The sequence below is a fragment of the Megalops cyprinoides genome, chromosome 11 (genome assembly GCF_013368585.1).
Source record: "Megalops cyprinoides isolate fMegCyp1 chromosome 11, fMegCyp1.pri, whole genome shotgun sequence".
Taxonomy (NCBI): domain Eukaryota; kingdom Metazoa; phylum Chordata; class Actinopteri; order Elopiformes; family Megalopidae; genus Megalops; species Megalops cyprinoides.
Genome location: NC_050593.1, coordinates 15,947,201 through 15,961,858, shown reverse-complemented (window position 1 = coordinate 15,961,858; position 14,658 = coordinate 15,947,201). Strand labels below are relative to the sequence as shown.

The 14,658-nt window shown below is 49.2% G+C and overlaps 1 protein-coding gene across 1 annotated transcript; it reads left to right on the top strand.

Moving 5' to 3' along the window:
* LOC118786227 (ankyrin repeat domain-containing protein 50-like) lies at positions 1–7,672 on the top strand. The gene is made up of 4 exons (XM_036541332.1): positions 1–401; positions 2,262–2,485; positions 3,572–7,126; positions 7,606–7,672. The coding sequence occupies exons 1-3, from the start codon at positions 1–3 to the stop codon at positions 7,123–7,125; spliced, it is 4,179 nt and encodes a 1,392-aa protein (XP_036397225.1). The 3' UTR covers position 7,126; positions 7,606–7,672.
* Positions 7,673–14,658: the final 6,986 nt, after the last annotated feature.

Sequence of the window (14,658 nt, the reverse complement as noted above, 5' to 3'; positions counted from 1 at the left end):
ATGAGTGGCGGCGGCGGCAGCCTGCTCCGGGGCCGGCCCTTCCACTGCCGGGAGTGGGCCCTGGAGAAGCTCCGGCACTGGCTGGAGGTCCAGTGCGCCGGGGTGCTGGTGATGGGGGGGCCGGGCGCCGGGAAGACCGCGCTGTGCACGGAGGTGGTGTGGCCCGCGACGGACGCTGGCCTCGCGACGGGACTGGCCCCGCTCTGCCTGGCGTCCCACTTCTGCCAGCCGGAGGACGAGAGGACCACGTCGGTGTGGAGGTTCGTGCTGGGCGTGGCAGAGCAGCTCCGGGGGAGCCCCCTCCTCTCGCCGGGGTACAGAGAAGCCCTGGACACCCCTGCTGTCGCTTCTGCCCTGGATCCCCTGCACTGCCAACAGGACCCTGACGACACCTTCAAGAGGTATCTATCTCTTTTTGCGCTTCATATTTTCTAGTAAATGTAACTGTTTATTTTGAAAATGTATGAACTGTGTGACGCTTAACATTGTTAGATAAATATGTTGCAATATTACACTGGAGTTTCAATGGCGCTCTACTGCTTGTTAAAGACTAAAATTCTGCCCCCCCCAAGCTGACTGTGCAGACTGATTTAGCAAGCTCCCTGCCTGTCATTGTTAGTGTTGGTGGTGTTCTGAACTGTAGGGGCCTGTAAATCACAGGAAAGGCCAATTGTTCAGCTTCCTTGCACTTATTATTTATTTCCCCCCATAAAGCAGCCCATTCACGAAGCTCACAATGGGCGTCTTGTCAGGCTTACCGCGAGAATGCTATTTACGACACATCCTCCAAAACCGAAAAACAGTCGCACTCCACATAAGAGATGTTGCGAAGTAAAGAGCTGCCAGATTTGTTCTGCCACTGGGTTCCATTCCCATGCAGTGCGTCTTCCGTCATGTTTACCCTGTCAGACGCCGCCATTCACACTCTGTTCACAGTTTGCCGTTTCCTGGTGCGAAGTATAGGGTTACATTCCACATCGGACTCAGACTAACCTGTAGCAGTCAGCTCTTTTAACACAAGTGAGAAAAGTAATGGTGACCAAAGCTTTACCTTCAGCTTTACATGGAACTTGAAAATTTGGTGAAAAATGTCAGAAATAATCACACAGTTCTGAGGGAGGCTGTCCTCCAAGCCTGGAGGGCTTAAAGGGTTTTGGGAACCTGTCCCAGGATGTGTGGCCTGAAGCAGCTTGACAGGACAGTGCAGGGCAGGGACCCAATCCATGGCTGGGGCTATTAACACAGTCCATCTCCAGAACACTGAGCACCAAGCATCCAGGCAGTGAGGTCCACTTTGTAGCGTTGGTTTGACTGTGAGTGTGTGATAATCACTGCTAGTAATGAGGCCGTTGCCTTTGCCCTCCTACAGCAGGGCCACATGTGCAGACAGATGGAGAATGTGCTAAACTGCTGCAAACACATCTCACGCCTCAGTAAAATTCTCACTTTTTTTACATCCACATCTCCACTCCCGTGAGCTCTGTTCAACACAGCTGGGCCCCAAAGCAGCGCACCTCCTTCACCAGCTCCTTCAGTGGGATGTGCTTTTGTGACACCCCAGAGGAGCTTACTTCTGTACTGTACCATAACTCTACTGAGCAGAGAGGCCTATCGGAGCGGGGTTGCAGGGTCATGGGAAAGCCTCAAGGCCAACACAGTGGCTCCAGCGGAGGACTGCGGGTGAATTAGAATGCCTCAGTGGTCTGAACCACAGTGATTGGAGTTAGGGCTCAGTGGACCGGCTGGTGGAGATTCAAGTCCTCACTGATTCCTGTTTGCTTGAGATGATGCAGGAAATCTAAAAGCTCCTTTAGGCATAATTCATTATATCAGATATCACTAGTTTCCTCCTGAGAGGCTATTCTCTCCCAGGCCTGCCAAAAGTAGAATGGATCCTTTGTTCCTGTTGTAACAAATGTAAGATTTTTTTGTTAATGGAAGTTTTTACGCACATACAGTATTATATATTTATATATTTCTTTCATCATTTTTTCAAGCTTTTACCATTCTTGCATAGTACAAATTTTTTTGATCTTTATGAATAAACTCATGGCAATTGAAAAATGTTTTCTCAATGGTTTGATCATTCAATATTCAGAACTATTTGATGTCCTCTTCTTTCACCCATCCTCCTTATCTGCATAGAAAAACTATAGACAAACTATACTTACATTCATCCTCCCTGTCTGAGCAAAACTACACTGTATTCCACCTAACAGATGAGGACTGATCTTCCCTTCACCTCCCCCTCTGTCCCGCAGGGTGGTGCTGCAGCCCTTGCAGGACCTGCCCCCTCCGGCGCACAGGCTCTTCCTCCTCGTGGACTCCCTGGACTCGGGATACCCGGGCGGGGCCGGGGCCGGGGGCGGGAAGAGCGGCTCCATCGCGGAGCTCCTGTCCAGCCACCTGCAACTCTTTCCCAGCTGGCTGCTCCTCATCTGCTCCACACGCCGCCAGAACCGAGCCGTCTGCAGGCTGTTCTCAGGTGGGAGGAGGGGGGGGGAGGGTACGAAGCGCCCCTGGGCACAGTGCAGACCGCTCCCGCCCCACCAGCCAAGCGGCTTCCAAGCACGTTTTCAGTAAACAGCCAGATGGGCAAGATAAGATGGCCTGTCAATCTTAACTGACCACAAATGCACTTCTCTCTTCTCTGTCAGCACCTAGGTTCACAAAATCATATTTTGTGCTAACTGCAAAATTAATGTGTTTAGTTTAATATTGACATCCCGCAAAGAAAATGGGTGACATCTGAGGGGATAGCTACTTCAGTCGTGCTGGAAGGGAAGGTACACGGTAACTCAGCATTAAAGCTGATTACCTTTAGCTCTATTACTGTGACTGTGTTTTCTCAACTGAAACCAAAGATATATTTGGGAGGGACAAGCTAAAGGTATTGGCAAATGATGCAATTTACAACGTGAAGGCCTATTACTACTCTGTCAATAGGATTAAGTCATTCTATTTGCAGGGCGCTTATCTAATTTCTGAGTCATGTTTGGTGGAAGCCATGCTGATTTCTGTCATTTCTGTTTTTTTCGTCTCGCTTCTCTCTACTCTCTGAAATGGTTTATTACACCTATTTCATTGCCCGTGTCTCATCTTATATTTTGACAAATGCAGATACCAGTACCAGTCAAAAGTTTGATACAGCTACTCATAGAAAGGATTTTCTTTATTTTTTCTATTTTCAGTATTTTAGAATAATAGTAAAGATGTCAAAACTGTGAAATAACACTGTGAAATGAAATTATTTGGTGACCAAAAATATGTAAAGCAAATCAAAATAATCTTATATTTTAGATTCTTCAAAGTAGCCAAAACATTGTTTTCAAAATTAAAATTTTTGTTTTGGAAAGAAATTCATACACAGGCATCAATGTCACCGTTTATGTTTGCTTAAACACATTCCAAGTATTTCTTCAAGGTAATGTCTTAAGATAATGTCCTTAAGATAATGAGAAACATGTATTCAATCAGGTGTGTCCAAACTGTTGACTGGCACTGTGTTTGGAAAGGGTTGCGTATTCTTTTCTCTTTTTTTCCCTCAGTAATTCCTCTCATCGCTCCGCAGGTTTCCGGAAGCTGCCCCTGGACGACCTGCGCAAGGCCCCGGTGGTGAGCGATGTGCAGCGGTACATCCTTCAGCGGCTGGACCAGGAGGGGGCCCTGCGGAGGCACCTGACCCCCGAGACGGCCGACATGCTCAACGTGCTGCACATCAAGAGCGGCGGCTGCTTCCTCTTCCTGCAGCGCGTGCTGGACGGCGTGGCGCGGGGCCTGGTGGCCGTCCGCGAGATCCGCGACATCCCCGGCACCCTCAGCGGCCTCTACCTGTGGCTCTGCCAGAGGATACTCCCGCGGAAGCTGTTCTCGCAGGTGAAGCCGCTCCTCGATGTCCTCCTGGCCTCCCCCCGCCCGCTCACCCCGGAGCAGCTGTACGTGGCCGCTTGGACCCGGGACGCTAAGCTCAGTCATGCTGACTTCCAGCACAAACTGAATGTATTATCCACGCTCCTGATTGATGGGCCGGGAGGCACCAAGCTCCTGTTCCACTCCAGCTTCGCGGAGTGGCTGACCGATGTCAAGTACTGCACGCAGAAGTACCTGTGCAGCGCGGAGGAGGGGCACGTGATGCTGGCCATGTCCCTGACGCTGCGCGCCCCGCAGCTGTCCGCCGAGGAGGTCTGCCAGCTGGCCTCTCACATGGTCAGCTCCAACGTGCACGCCGGCGACCCCACCCTGCTGGCCCTGTGGATGGTGTGGACCGGCGTGGCGTCCGCCAGCTGCAGCCCCCCGTTCCTGCCCCAGTGCCTGGCCCCCGTGCTGGTGCAGCAGGAGGTTCTGCACCTGCTGGTGAAGAGCGGGGCGTATACCCCGCCCTGCTCGTCCGATTACGGCCCCAGCGTAGGGGTGCGCTGCTTTGAGGACGGGGTGGGAACCTCGGGCCGAATTCCAGAGAGGGTGAAGTACCTTCTGGACAGCGGGGCGAGCGTCAACCAGGCTGACCCGGCTGACGGGCGCACCCTCTTAGCCAGCGCAGCCTACGCAGGCTCTATTGATGTGATACGTCTCCTGCTGTCCCGGGGGGCTAGCCTGGAGCTGAGTGACAACCAGGGCCAGACCCCACTGATCCTAGCCGCCCGACAGGGCCATGTGAACGTGGTTCGTTTCCTGCTTGACTGGATAAGGCGCTGTGGAACCGAAGGAGCCAGGATAGTGGACCACGCAGACGGAGAGGGGTGGACGGCTCTACGCTTGGCGGCGTGGGGCGGGCACACGGAGGTGGTGCGCCTCCTGCTGGACGCCGGGGCGGAGGTGGACGGGTGCGACATGGAGGGGCGGACAGCCCTGCGCGCGGCCGCGTGGGGGGGCCACGAGGAGATCCTCCTCACTCTGCTGGAGCACGGGGCGCAAGTGGATAAAGCAGACCAGGAGGGGCGGACCCCCCTCATCGCAGCGGCCTACATGGGCCACTGGGAAGCGGTAGAGATCCTGCTGGAGCACGGGGCGCAGGTGGACCTGCAGGACGGGGACGGGCGCACCGCTCTGTCCGTCGCCGCTATGTGCGTGCCGTCGGCGGCCAAGGGTCTGAGGGGCTACGAGGACGTGGTGGGCCTGCTGCTGGAGCGAGGGGCCGACCCGGGACACAGGGACCAGGACGGCATGACCCCGCTCATGCTGGCGGCCTACGAGGGCCACAAGGAGGTGGTGGAGCTGCTGCTGGAGGCCGGCGCGGACGTGGACGAGAGCGCCGCGCTCCGCGGCTCCCCCTCGGCCGGCGTGACGCCCCTGCTGGCGGCCGCCTCCATGGGCCACGTGGACGTGGTGAGCACCGTCCTCTTCTGGGGCGCGGCGGTGGACGCCATCGACGCAGAGGGCCGCACGGCGCTGAGCCTGGCAGCCACGCGGGGGAGCGCCGAGGCGGTGCGGGCGCTGCTGGACCGCGGCCTGGACGAGAACCACAAGGACGACATGGGCTGGACGCCGCTGCACGCCGCCGCCTGCGAGGGCCACAAGGGCGTGTGCGCCCTGCTGACCGAGCGCGGGAGCGTGGCGCGGGTCGGCGAGCTGGACAACGAGGGCCGGACGCCGCTCATCCTGGCCGCCCAGGAGGGCCACTGCAGCACGGTCAGGCTGCTGCTGGACCGCAGGTCCCCCATCGACCACCGGGACTACAACGGCCACTCCGCCCTGAGCGCCGCCGCCCTGGAGGGCAACACGGAGGTGATGGAGCTGCTGATGAGGCGCGGGGCCGACACAGACGTCCGCGACGCCCAGGCCAGGCCCCTGCTCTACCTGCTGATCCTGGAGGGGCGCCTGGACATGGCCGCCCTGCTGATAGAGAAAGGGGGCGTGCCCCTGGAGTCCCGGGACATGGAGGGCCGGACGGCGCTTCACGTGGCGTGCTGGCAGGGGAACCTGGAAGGGATGAGGCTGCTTCTGAAGCACGGGGCCGACGTCAACGCTCAGGACAGGGAGGGGCGCCCGCCCCTGCACTCGGTGGCCTGGAGGGGGCACGGTGTCGCCGCCTGTCTGCTCCTGGAGTCCAAAGGTGTCGACGTGAACCTCGCCTGCACCCAGCAGGGGGCCACGGCACTGTGTATCGCAGCTCAGGAAGGACACACGGATTTGGTGGCTGTGCTTCTGGAGAAAGGCGCCGACCCGGAGCATGTGGACCGGTACGGACGCAGCCCGGTAAAAGTGGCGGCGAAGATGGGCCACGTGGGAATCGTCCGACTGCTGGAGAGCTGTGGGGCCAAGCCTTACACGGGCACACTGCCCCCTCTGCAGTGTGGAAACCCTCAGCCTTCCCAGTCCCTGACTGTGAACCCCCCTTCCTTAACCAGCTCAGGGAGCAACAGAGAGGCCACCCCCTGGCCCCTCCAGGCAGCTGTGCCCTCCTCCTCCTCCCCCTCCTGGTCCCCAGGATCCACGGCAGGGCGCTTCCACTCCACACAGAGCTCCCAGACCTCGTCCTCCACCTGCCACTCCCGGGCCACGGCGCAGACGGTGCCGGCCGACAGCCTGAGCTTCACCCAGCAGATCCGGCAGCACTCCCTGCCCCGCAGCCGCAGCCGCCCCTCCACCCTGCTCTCGCCCAGCTCCGCCTCCGACACCCTGCACGGCAGCGGCAGCAGCCCCCGGCTCCAGGCTAACCCCCCTTCTGATAGCATCAGCACTGCTGTCCCCAGCAAGCTCCACAAAGATGTCATCCCACTGGGGGACTGTGACTATTCCATTAAGCCCAAAACCCCTGAAAATAAGAGTGCAGGACTGGAGAAGGAGGACAAGAGACAGGGGAAGTGGAACTCAGTCATGGCTTCCCTGGGAGTGACACCTGGACAGGACTGCCCCTCCCGACCCCCCAAAACCAGGGAGAGCCCACTTCTCGGGTACCCGGTCCAACTACAGAGCCAAGCCCAGCAGGAAGCACAGGACGGGCCTCGGAAGTCTCTGCCCCCTGCTTTCAGCTTCCCCATGGGGTCCTCTCCCAGTGCCTTACCTCCCGAGTCTGGAGTCGTCTTGACAACCACAGACCCAGAGCTCAACCTGAAACAAGCCATAAAGCTGCAGTTTGAGGGGCCTACCAACGATGCTGTGCATAAGAGGGAAACAGCACTGTGAGGTGAGAGCCATAAGACTTTGGTATCCATCCATTTGGGGTGTTTCTTCCAGAAGTTTATGTTTCTGTGGTGCCATCAAAGTTATTAAGCAGGACCCTACAGAACATTGAGACTTAAAGTACATTCTCTAACTAAAACTAAAAAATGGTGACAGTCTCAATGAATAAGTCCATTGCTTAGTCACTTAGTAATTCTATGGCATTAATTTGGCAAGTGAATAAACATAGACTTACAGTGCTTTCATTTCTAAATTTTGTGTGTTTTGTTGTTACTGTGGCAAAACAGTCTGAATGGCTCAGCAGTCTATAGCTTTAGCCACTGTATTGTACCACTCATAAACTTAGCAAAAGCACTCTTGTCTTTTCCATCCTTATCTCTTGATTTCATTTGCAAAGCTTTAGCTGCATTCCTCAGCTGAAGAGCAACTGATGTGATGAAACTGTTACATGGTAAAATGTACTACATTTTTTTATACCAATAGACTGGAAACACGTGCCATCTGTAGCTGGACCTCCTTGGAAAGGCCTGTTTTGAAGTCTGAAACACCCAACAAATTACAGAGGGAAACCCCATGCGTTCGAGAGAATCCTTGGAATGTTAATAAAGGCCCTGTGCGTCGAGGTGAGCGCAGAGAAGAACTCCACAGAGAACTCTAAAGAGCAGCTGCAGTTTGGATAACTGTTCTGTGGGAATTAGAGAGGGGCAGGACTGCTAACTCCAGTGGCTGTCTACTCCTCCCCACCCATGGACAGCAGGGAATAAGAGACTTCAAAGGCACGCTAACTGACATTCCAGCGTTTTCCCTACCTCCCTGCAGAAAAAGAATCAGCTGATTCTTCCAGAGGAACTCACGTCTGTTTCAGTCTTGTCTTTTGTTTTGTTCAGCAAAGGAGGATTTTTCCCTGAAGAGTGTGAAGGTGTGAAGCTGTGACACACAGATCAGCGGATACAGAAAGCATTTTCTTTCACACTTTTTTTCCACAGACTCGATTTTTGATTTAGTCACAGATTTTTTTTCCTCCTCCTATGTACGGACCTACATCTGATTCATATATAAGGTTTTCTAAGCGGAGATCTGTGCTGGATATATGATGGGGACAGAGAATGGCTTGACCAGTGTCAGACTCGTAGGGACTTGTTCATAATTGTAACTCCTTGTTCACTCTCATTATTAATAGGGCACCAGTGTTTATTTAAACACCAAAATGGAACTCAATGGGAGAGCTCTCACTGAGAATGAGCAGGCAGAGCACAAGCAATTTCTTAAAACTGTAGTTTCAGTTTGTTAGACAGATACTTGCATTTGACTCAGAATAGGGCAATTGTTCTGTTTTGCTGCAGATTTCTCTGTTTGCAGACACCAAGTCTGGTTGAATGTGCTTACCTATAATCTGTCACTGATTATGTTCTGGCCATAAATACTTTCAATTAAGAGTGAAATACAGTCATTTGAAGATAATGAAGTGCCAAAGATTTTCTGGATCAATTCCTATTCTATAAACATTTTTTGGTTCAATATCATGGCAATTATTTGATCAGACTTGAAGAAAATGCATGAATTTAAAAAAACTGTAACAACTATAAGATCTGTGTGTCTGTGTGTGTGATTCACTCCACTGTTTAAGAAAAAGCTCAGACTGGAGCAGTTAGTATCTCAATCTCAAACAGAGAGATGGATGATGAGATAGCATTGTTTATCAGCTGCGGCTCTGGGAGGCAGAAGTCTCTGGAGTGATCCTCACAGAGATGCAGAAGTGTTCCCGGCACTGCCATCCCTGAAACCTTGTCTGAAGCTAGACATTCAACAAGGATTTTAAACTCCATAAATCTGCAGTGTCTCGGTCGTGTATTAAGTTCTTTAGTAAGGACTAGATTCTAGTAATTTGATTCTAGTAGTATGTACTCAGCAGTAAGCGCAAGAAGGCTTTCTTTGCAGGGTTAGCGCGCACTAACGCAGGGGCAATCCTAGCCCTGTTTGTTTACATGAAAAATGTCAAGCATTCAGAGAACTCTGTCTGCTATTTGTCCATTCAATACCTTAAGAGAAGTAGCTCAATTAAAGGAGGAACTTATTGCCCTTTTACAAGCTGCTGTTGCCTCTGACTGATTTCCCTGAGGGAAGCTCCAAAAACACACTCTTACTGCAGTTTTGACCACCACAGCCTGAGAGATAAAATCTTTGTGGTGTTCCACCACTGCACTCAAACCATTGAGAGAAGGTTAACTGGAGAAGGTCATTCAGTCTCCCATTGGTGAGTTTCATTCAATGCCAGATTTTATCAGCATAAGACTTTGCAAGTAGCCCTACAATTAACGATTGGGACCCGAAGGCCTTAGCAGACATAGGTATATGTGCAGGTGAGGTTTTCAGATGGCTCCTCAGATCCTGTCTCTTTTTGTTGATATAACAAGGTGAAACTGTCAGTACTTATTAAAAAAAATAGATTTCCTCAGAGGCATGAGAGACAAATCATAAATAAATTTGATTTGCGTTTTTCATGCTTCCTTCTATTCTATCACACCTACTTCTTTACAGCTAGAGGTGTTGCACCTATTTAGAAATTAATATGAAGAATAAACGTTTCATGTTTTTAAACTACTGTTTTTCAGAGAATTCATCATGTACCTGGTGCTCACAATTTAATTGCAGTTAACTCTATTATTTGTCTAGAACTACAATCTGCATTGTAAAAAAAAAACACAATTCACTACACTGTGATTAAAGAAACCTGCTGTTTTGTTTTTTTTTTTTTTCGGCTGTGGTAGTGTGGGCTGGCGATTGCAGTTGAGTGTTTCTTCAGGTTCAAACATAATGTAAAATCTCAGATCTAAAGCATGAACACAGCTAGAGGGGCATACAGCTTCAACTTTTTTTTTTTTTTTTTTCCTCAGACTGTATGGTCACCACGAGAAACAAATTCATAGTGAATCCCGACATGATTCAGGTTGCTCTGTGAAACCGAGCGCAGATTCGCCTGCTATGTTTGGACAGTGCACAGGTGTCATTCTGATTAAGTCCCACACTAAAGCCTTTTCCAGTTGACACGTGGGCGGGAAGTGGGGACAAGTGCTGAATATAAGGAGCGAGCAAGTGTTCCCAGCCATCTGCTCATCAAGCATTGCTGCAGTCCTGTGTGGGAAGCACTGGGTCTCATCCAGTAGTCTGTGCACAATCAGTACAAAGACTGACAGCATGGTGATTTCTAGGACCATTTCTAGGAGATTCAGGAAACTGGTGAAACAACAGAACACTGTTCCGGACTGGATTCCCGTGTACTACAGACAGAAGATATGATATTACAGAGCCCAGGGCCTCCACAACAGAAACTTTTGGATAGTTTACAGAACGGAATTTCCCCCACAAAAGCACACCACGCTAAAACTGATGCATCATATAAAGAATTCTTTGTGGTGTCCCCACAGAATCAAAATCTTTTTGTCTTTTTGTTATAAATTTAAAATATAATACAAAATGACATACATATAAATTGATAAAACGTACATTAACAAGAATCTAAATCAGATATAATAATGTCTAATTCACTGTCCCACCCTGGCGTGATCATCTACCCCATGCTCTGACAGGCCACCACCAGTGGGACTTGTGGAACCCCAGCATGATCATGTGCTCAAGCTGAAAGCCTCAAAACCTCCGGCTCATACTAGCTGCTGAGCTCCTACAGATGTCTGCTGACAGTACCTGTGACAGAGCCCTCTCGGACCTGCAGCTCAATGCTATGAGGCCCCTTCTTGCACTCTTAGTCAGAAATGACTGCACCATAAATCACCATAAATGGAGTACAGATTTCCTGTGAGCTCCTCTCTCAGTGTATCATTTCCATCACACAATCCAGGCTGTAACTGACAAGAGCTACCGCTAACTGTGAGTAGACATGAATGCCCAGCATGAATACTCTCACAGCACCCAGCAGTCTCACTCTGCTAGCGATATCCCAGCAGCACACATTTGTCTCCTCCATACATAAGGGCACATAAATGTTCTTGTAGAGCATCCCTTGTGTACTTATTTTAACTTGGTGTATGTTATGTGATGTGTTTATAAACCACCTTCCTCTTCTCTTCTTCCATTCCTCCCTCTGTGCCCAAACGACAAACGTCCTAGTTTGGTGGTGTGTGCATATGCTCTTCCGCTGCATGCAACCGGAAGAGGCAACACTTCCTCCCCAGCCTCTGGAAGAGGAGAGGGACTGATGAGGAGATGATCCATTGCAGGCAGAGTGACAGGGTACAGCTAGCACATCCAGGGTCGCCCCCACCCCCATCAATTATTCACCAGCAAATGAATATAAATCTGACTAAGGAGAGGGACGCGTCATTAGCGTCACCATCATAATTTCAACATTGTATTAATCATCGTGTCACTCAGACCAAAGTGTCACCTCATTTTCGCCGCGGAGTCTCAAAAATCATTTTAATCAGGTGAGAGGAGCAGCCAATAAGAGCAGGGGCTGTCCAACAGCAGTAAGTGTTTTGTTCGTTTTGTCTCAGATCACGGCCCTTCCTTCTAACATTTGCACCAAACAGTCTTCTTGCTCGACTGCCTGGTGTCTGCCGTGAGCGCATAACACGCAGCTGATCACTGGTTTGAAATGTCAATACAGGAGGCCAGTGACACTAAGATGTTCTCACGCTGTGCTCAGATAGGCGGACGAGACGTGCAATTATCATAGAGCAAGGTGACACTTTGCAGCTGGCCAAAAAAACAAAGCGATGATATACACCTTTCTGACAGCTCGGTCACACCGATCTGACACAACATCAACTTCTGTCGACTGCCGCGAATACTTTCTGACAGGAATAATGGGATCAAGGCCCGAACGTACAAAATCATTCAGGGCGACCTGTTTATTCATATGTTCGGATGCTTGGTAGACATTTAAGCACACTGGAGATAGATGAACATCAATTCAGTCAGACAAGTATGTGCAAGGAAACATACTGCAGGAGTTTCGCTGGACAGAATTCAGCATATCAAACTGAATATGAGAGACGAGGCACAGTATACGTTAACACACAACATACGCGTCTGTCTCATGCACTGCCATTCTACTGGCCAAAGGCAGCTCTCCAGTGTCAGCCGATTGATGATGAGCTATACTTTGACTAGAACACCACTTTCTGCAGTGTATGATGAAATACTCGTATAATGGGGTGGTCCATTGGGAAATGACTGTAAGGGAGGTTATGACAGGTAAGCACACTAATACATATATCAATGTCGATCCTGTGGAATTTCCAGGAGGTGTGTGAATTCTAACAAACTCCCTCAGCTGGGTCAACCTGGTCCCAGCAATGTTGAGTTCAAAGGTACTATTAACTGTCTCTAGGAGTTCTGCGGTGATTCCAAGATTGGTGTGTTGAGCATTCAATAGCACTCTTGAGAGTGTTAAGCAGTCATCGTGGCCTGTTCGGCAACATTCACAATCAATCCCGGCAATGTTCAGCTCTGTAACGTCATCAGACACAAGAAAATAAAGCTGACAGAAGAGATATCAAGACACCAAGCATTATTGCCAAGTCAAACATTTATAAATTAATAAAAACATTCCCTTTTTTCATTTCGTTCAGCTTTTCACACACACTTTTTTGTTTTACAGATACTGTATAAAAATACTTCTAACATTCATCATTTTCGTATGTTCCATTTAGTGTTGTCGATTATTCAATCCTCCATGATGTTGTCTTTTGTCATCAGTTCCACGCATTATTCCCAGATTACAAATTACAGTCTGTGTGTAGTCCTCACTTCAGCATAGGTGGAGAACAAATGAACAAACTTGTTGCATAGATTCCAGGAGATGCTTTAAGTGTTCTAAAAAAACAACAAAAAAAAATTAAAATAAAAAAATGTGCAAAAAAAACCCCCTGCACCAGCCAGGCTCTCTCTCCCCCTCTCTCTCAATCATACACAGAGTAAATACAAAGACAAGCCAATCAGATCATCCACCCAATCAAAGTCCTTAACCCTCAACCTCTCTCTTCCACAGAGATCGCACGGAGGAGCTTGGTACTGACAAAAACCAGTTCAACATTTGCTCAAAGTTCTCATCTGGACAAGTAAGGAAATACACTCCCAAGAACTTCTAACCACATTTACATTCTTAAGGAAATAATATATACCCAATAATGATAACACTAAAAGTTGTGTCTGTTGTATATCAATGTTCCTTTATCTTAAGAACCTGCCCTTTGTGTTACATACCAGTATGTACATAAACGTTATTTAAACTAACTGTTCATTGATTCACCTGTGGTGTTTCTGGGTTTGCTGTACGTGTATGTCTGTGTGCAAGGTACACACGCAGAATCGAAAAACACAGCTGTCTCAGAAATACTACAATCTAGTACCTAGCTTAGTGTTTGATTACTGAAGATAACAGCCATGTAGTTATCTGATGCTTATGAATATAAGGCTGAACCCACAAGTAAATGTCAGATAAATGTTTATATCAGGGAAGATATGAACGGTGCAATGTGTGAAACCAGGCCTCAGGGCTGACAGGTCAGTGACTGAAAGCTTTCTACACTGCAGCGGCCTTCTCTACCGCTGCACACCCATGGCTTTCCCATGAGACTGACATGAGAGGGAGAGGGAAACTCGGGCAACAGGCTGGTGAGAAAGATGGGGTGCAGAGATAAGGTGTCCACCTGACTGACTACAGGCAGATGGACAAACTAAAGAATCAAAATACACTTTGTTTAACAGTGCTGTTATATTAATTTCCATCACTGTGCATAATTTTACATCAAAACCACCCTAGCCCACCCAAAGCCCACAAAAACATTACCCATTTCCCCAGAATGACTTTCCTTTCATAATTTGCCTTCTTTTTTCAATATAATACATTTGTTCATATGTATAAAGGGATAAACATTATTGCCATTCATGATGGATTGAGTCTTGACTGTCAATTTGGGTGTAACTTTTTTGGGTATTACTGTCCTGAAATGCGGGGTTAGAGCAGCCATGTAAATGGTAGATTATTCTTCTCAACCCGTGATTATCGATTACGTGGTTCTTCTTCAGTTCACATAGAGCTGATTTTCAAGGGCTGAATTTGCATATAATATGTATCGACCCACAACGGTTGAAGATTACAGTGTTCCTGTCCTTCATAGATTCATTATTTTTTCCAAGTCCATTAATACCTGCAGGACCATGGAATTTAAGAGATCCTGTGCAGTACTGGGACAGCAGTATTTCATGTTGACTTCACTGGCAGCAATGCTGAAATCCATCTTGTCCCCCAGGTATCCTACGCTGCACTCATAAGACATTACAAACCCATTCTAAACATTCCTTGTAATAAGGGGTCGCATTTTAAGAACAGTAAGCTAAAAATGAAATGAATATCAGCATTGAAAAGAGATGTAATTTAATAAATGACTAAAGACAGTGACTGAGTTTCCATCCATCCTGTGTAAAATCCAGGGGTGTTTCTCAACATCTCTCGCACTATTCCTCCATCACATCTAAGGCCAAACGCTGACTTGTCACAAAGTTGGGGAAAGC

Bases quoted from the DNA above. Each gene is read 5' to 3' on its own strand.
- LOC118786227 (XM_036541332.1), top strand. From the start codon at position 1: ATGAGTGGCGGCGGCGGCAGCCTGCTCCGGGGCCGGCCCTTCCACTGC. The intron at 402-2,261 runs GTATCTATCTCT...TCTGTCCCGCAG, and splicing joins CCTGACGACACCTTCAAGAG to GGTGGTGCTGCAGCCCTTGC. The intron at 2,486-3,571 runs GTGGGAGGAGGG...ATCGCTCCGCAG, and splicing joins CGTCTGCAGGCTGTTCTCAG to GTTTCCGGAAGCTGCCCCTG.